We start from the raw sequence: 5,149 nt of genomic DNA on the forward strand, positions 1-5,149 counted from the left end.
AGGAAGAATAAGAAGAAGAAGAAGAAGAAGAAGAAGAGGAGGAGGAGGAGGAGGAGGAGATTGGATTTATACCCCGCCCTTCACTTGGAGTCTCAGAGCGGCTTACAAACTCCTCTCCCTTCCCCTCCCCACAACAGACACCCTGTGAGGTGGGTGGGCCTGAGAGAGCTCTGACACAAACTGCTCTTTTTCAAGGACAGCTGTGCCAGAGCTTGTGACTGACCCAAGGTCACATCAGCAGGTGCAAGTGGAGGAGTGGGGAATCAAACCCGGTTCTCCCAGATTAGAGTCCGCACACTTAACCACTACACCAAACCGGCTCTGGGAAGCATTTTGTGAGTGTGTCCCAAGAATCGGGCAAGACTTAGAAGTGTTGATCTCCAGTTGGCACATGCTTGAGATAGCTTTGAGGTTAAGGGAGGTGACATGAAATTTCAGTGTGACCTCTGACGGCTGTTCTACCAGATTTATCATTTCATGTCATAAACAATGAAAGTCGACAAAAGCACACGTATGTATTCACCCTTCACTAGACTGACTTGGTGTTGAAAAAGCCCACCTGGAGGGGACATCACTCGTCAATATACAGATACCCAGTGCCCCTGCACATAAAGTTGGCTTGAAGTGCCAACCTTACGGTGGTGCTCCTGCCCTGAAAGAATTATTGGACATAATCCAAATTTCTCTCCCAAGTTATAAATTCTCCAGCAAGTATAGGATGATACCTCAAAGGAATCTTCTTTGAACTGCAACAGGTCTGGCCGGTTGGTGTGCAGAAAATACATTCTCCGGGTTGGGTACGGGTTGGTATACGTGATCCTCTTGTTCGAACTTTTGCCTCCACCGGGGGGGAGCACGATTTCAAAAGCCTACAGAAAAGACAGGGGGAAAATAACCCAAATGACCATGCGCATGGACATGCTTGACTTACCCAGCAAACCATAGCAATGATGTTGTGGAGAGAAAGGGAGAGTGGAAAGATCAATGGGGTACAGCCAGGCACGTGAGTAGTGTGTCTTCAGGGAAGACCAGAGGAGGCAGCAGCAGCTGTGGACCTGGAAAGTGTATCATCCTGCCTGAAGTCTTTGACTGAGTAGCTGGAAGATATCAGAGCTGGAGCCTGAAATACAGTGAGTAGGAGATCCAGCTGTGTGGACTAGGCCATGTTTCTGGTATTTCTATTACATGCAGCCAAGGCAGAGGGTTTATCTTGCCCGCCAAGCTGATTTCAGTAGAACGAGGCAAGATTCACAGCAAGAAGGCCTAATTATTAGACTGCAAAGGAAACCACTGTGTTCAGAGCACTGGATTGCCAGCTGCTATTACACTTTGCAGTCACTAGAAATATTAACGTTTCTCGGGAGGCACCAGTCTTAACCCCTAGTCTTCTCTGAATGGCACCTGGGCATAGACAGTGGTGGAAAGAAAGTGGTGGCCCACGCTGGGTTCCTACCTCTGAACCAGCAATACCTGATCTTCCAGGTTTTGGATGTTAAGGGAGGAAAAGCCAGCTGACTCAAGACCCTGTCCTTGCCAGCCCTGGATCCCTTGTCAGCTTAAAGGCTCCGGAGAGAGTGGCTCAGTCTGACCCTGGGGAGACACAAGGGCCGTCACCAAAAGCTCATGACCAACTAGCTACCTTGGAGATGAGAGGCTGCCGGCAAGAGACGCACACCAGCCAGGACGAGACGAGTTGATGGTACTCCACGTCCACCAGGTTGAGGTAGATAAACTGGCTGCCGGGCCTCTGGGGCCTGAGGCCAATGTGCAGGTCCTGCACCCCATTTGCAGGGAGGATGAAGATGCCTTCTGGGTCCACCTGGCAGGGGGGCAGAAAGAGAAGATGGCGTTTGTTTATATTTTTATCCTGCTTTTCAGCATGCGCCCCCCCCAAAAAAATGGGTTCCAAAAGCAGCTCACGGGAACCCAACATTTGAAACAAATAGCCATTAGAATTTGATTTAAAAATTTCCACCTGGATGCAGGTGGAGGGGTGCCTGGCTGCTTGGTGCTGTCCCTCGGTGGCATGGTGGGGGTGGTTTAATTAATTAATTAATTAATTAATTTTCATCAAGTAATTAATTAATTAAAGCCCCCTCCCCTCGTGTACCATGGCTCTAAACTGGGCCCCCACGCAACTGGGCCCCCAAAGGTGGATCTCCAAGGCCTCATTTGTCAACTGGACCTCGCAGATGCCCTTGGGGAAAGCATAACATGTAGCTGGGTTCTGAGATCCTTCAATTGGGGATACCAAGGTCCATCTGTGTGCCACAATGATCACAAGAGCACTGATCCTGTTTGGACCAAACAGTGGAGGATCAAGAGACTTGATTAGCCCTCACCGGCTTTGTTGACTGGTAAGGGGGAGCCAGGCTCTGCCCTCTGCCCTTCAAAGTTTACATTACAAATACAAGAAAGGTGCACAAGATGCTCTGGACGAGAGATGGATATGGCTGTGGAAGCCCACCTGGTGTTTAACTGGAGCTTACATTGGTGACTTGTCAGGTGTGGGAGCCTCAGGAAGGTTAATCCAAACCATTACAGACACCAGCAAGGCTATTCTGAAAGGGACTTCCCGGGCATCTTTTGATCAGGCCGTGGGGGAGGCTAGCCCGCTCTACTTCTGGTGCCAGGTTTGGAATGTAAATGAGATGTTGATTCAATGCAGGCTGAAAGGAATGCAGGTGTGATATTTTCTTTATTACCAAGCCTCAGTCTTGGCTATGGGACCACATCCAGCTCGTGCCAAGGTTCAGTGGGAACCTCTAGTCCGTCTGTGTGGCCATAGTGACCGGTGAGACCAAAAGGCAGGATGGAATATTCAGCTCTCAATGGCTTCACCAAGGGCATTATTACTGGTCAGGGTCCATGCCCGAGACTCCACTTGCTTTGGACAGCAGTTCTGCAGCAGAGGGGTTGTCTATGTATGTGGACAGCAGGAGTTTTTCGGGGGATCCTCCAGGTCCAAAACCTGAGATCCACTCTATGAAAAAAGCACTCTGCAAGCCACCCAAAGGAAGAGTTAGGTGACCCCTGGCTCGTTCTTTGAGACAGCCTCTTTAAATGCAGGGCCAGAACACACCCGCACCATCACAGCTTCAACTGCCCAAAGATCTCTTGCTCCTCTAAGCACCGGCGGAGAAGATACACAACCTATGAAGCCAGAGGGCAAGCCTTTAAATTCTCACTAACTGTCAGCTACAGGGTGGAGCTTGGGAAGCAATCCTGAGTCAGGCTTAGGTGTTCATATGCTCAGTGAAGAGGCCTGGAAAAGCAAGCTCAGCCTCTCAGGGGAGTTTGCAATGGGGGAGTTCCAGGCCTTGAGCAGCCTGGCCTAGCCTTGGGTGATCTGACCCTACTTCTTGCTGCTGGAACCTAGTTACAGGTCAATCTCCCCGTGTTCTCTGTTAGCAGCCTGTGGGCTCACAGACTCAGGTCACTTGAGGGTGCATATGCAGAGGGAAGGGAAGGGCCAGCAGTGAAGGTTACTACACTCTGCAGGGTCTATCTGCACCTCCACCCTGTACTGTCCACCTAATGACAATCTCTCCACTTGCAAAGGACCACGGATTATGCCGAGTCCCAAACAATGACACCCCTAATCTGCATCCAAAGTATCAATGTGTATTCAGCCATCCATGGAATTCAGCATTACTCTTTTCCCCTTTTGTAGCCTGCTGAGCCCCACAAAAGTTTGTTCCAGGGAGGGTCAGAGGACCTTCAGGAACAGTATAGGGGGGGAAGTGGAGGGAGGTCTACACTGGGAAGAGTGAATCAGCAGAAATTGCTACCCCCCCCCTTCAACAAACAGGAGTGCCATTCTGCCAGAGGAACTGCAGGACTGGATGCATAGCATGATTAAAGGTAAAGGTAAAGGTTCCCTTGCTCGAAAGCCAGTCGAATCCGACCCTAGGGTTGCGGTGCTCATCTCCGTTTCAAAGCCGAAGAGCCAGCGCTGACCGAAGACGTTTCCGTGGTAATGTGGCCGGCATGACTAAACACCAAGGTGCACGGAACGCTGTTACCTTCCCACCGAAGTGGTACCTATTTATCTACTTGCAATTTCTTGCTTTCGAACTGCTAGGTTAGCAGGAGCTGGAACTAGAGACGGGAGCTCACTCCATCATGCGGCACCCGGGTCTTGAACTGCTGAACTGATTACATCATTATTAACGTTCCTTATTGAATAGTTCTTTTTCTCTTGGCCCCGAAGGGCATAAAAAGAGGATTACCAGATACCCATGTTTAATCATCAGAACTTAACAAGGTTAGAACGATGTTCAATGTGGCAAATTTATTTCCTGTCTTCCCCTTCCTTAATCAGGGAGCTGTTCCTGTTGGCAGCAGAGGAGAGGACTCGCAATAATGGGTTTACATTAAGGGCGGGAAGGTACTGGCTGGATATTAGGAAAAACTATTTGCAGTCAGAGTTGTGCCACGGTGGAATCAGCTGCCTCGGGAGGTGTTGAGCTCCCCCTCACTGGCAGTCTCTGAGCAGCGGCTGAGCAAACACTTGTCAGGGATGCCCTCGGCTGATCCTGCATTGAGCAGGGGGTGAGACTAGATGGCCTGTCTGGCCCCTTCCAACTCTGTGAGTCTATGAATAATAAATTATTCTATTCTATGAATAAATGGTCTCATGCAAGAGAATCTCACAGCTGACCAGGAACTTGTTCCAGCCATCTAGATCTCAGTCCCTTGTCCCATGGTACACACACGTACCACCACCGAGCTGCCATCTTTGACGGTGGACTAGATCTGGAGGTGAGCCAGCCCTGGGCAGACGCCCAGACGCCTAGGTAACCAAAGAACCAAAGAATGCATGCTGTCAGGTTAGGTTAATGAATGAACCCATCTTGGACTGAGAAAAACATTTTAACATCAAGAGCACCGCACTTTACTTAATGATTGTTTTTATTGTGTAATGATTGTTTTATGATGTTTTAACTGTTGTTATGGCAATTGCCTTTGTTGTAGCCGCCCTGAGCCTGCTGGGGAGGGCGGGGTATAAATCGAACAAACAAACAGACAGACAGACAGACAGACAGATAGATAGATAGATAGATAGATAGATAGATAGATAGATAGATAGATAGATAGATATAGAGCAGGTAGACTGAGGCTCATCAGTCATTCCATTTTAAAGACC

At 49.2% G+C, this 5,149-nt stretch overlaps 1 protein-coding gene across 1 annotated transcript in view; it reads right to left on the reverse strand.

Annotated features, from left to right (window-relative positions):
• Positions 1-5,149, reverse strand: part of NPHP4 (nephronophthisis 4) — a 137,869-nt gene that overhangs the window by 1,129 nt on the left and 131,591 nt on the right. The window contains exons 24-26 of the mRNA XM_015429815.1: positions 2,111-2,235; positions 1,640-1,819; positions 726-869 (exon numbers count right to left, since the gene is read on the reverse strand). Coding sequence (XP_015285301.1) covers positions 726-869; positions 1,640-1,819; positions 2,111-2,235 — 449 coding nt within the window. The remainder of the gene's footprint in view (positions 1-725; positions 870-1,639; positions 1,820-2,110; positions 2,236-5,149) is intronic.

The sequence above is a fragment of the Gekko japonicus genome, unplaced genomic scaffold (assembly GCF_001447785.1).
Source record: "Gekko japonicus isolate JY-2015 unplaced genomic scaffold, Gekko_japonicus_V1.1 scaffold1166, whole genome shotgun sequence".
NCBI classification, from domain to species: domain Eukaryota; kingdom Metazoa; phylum Chordata; class Lepidosauria; order Squamata; family Gekkonidae; genus Gekko; species Gekko japonicus.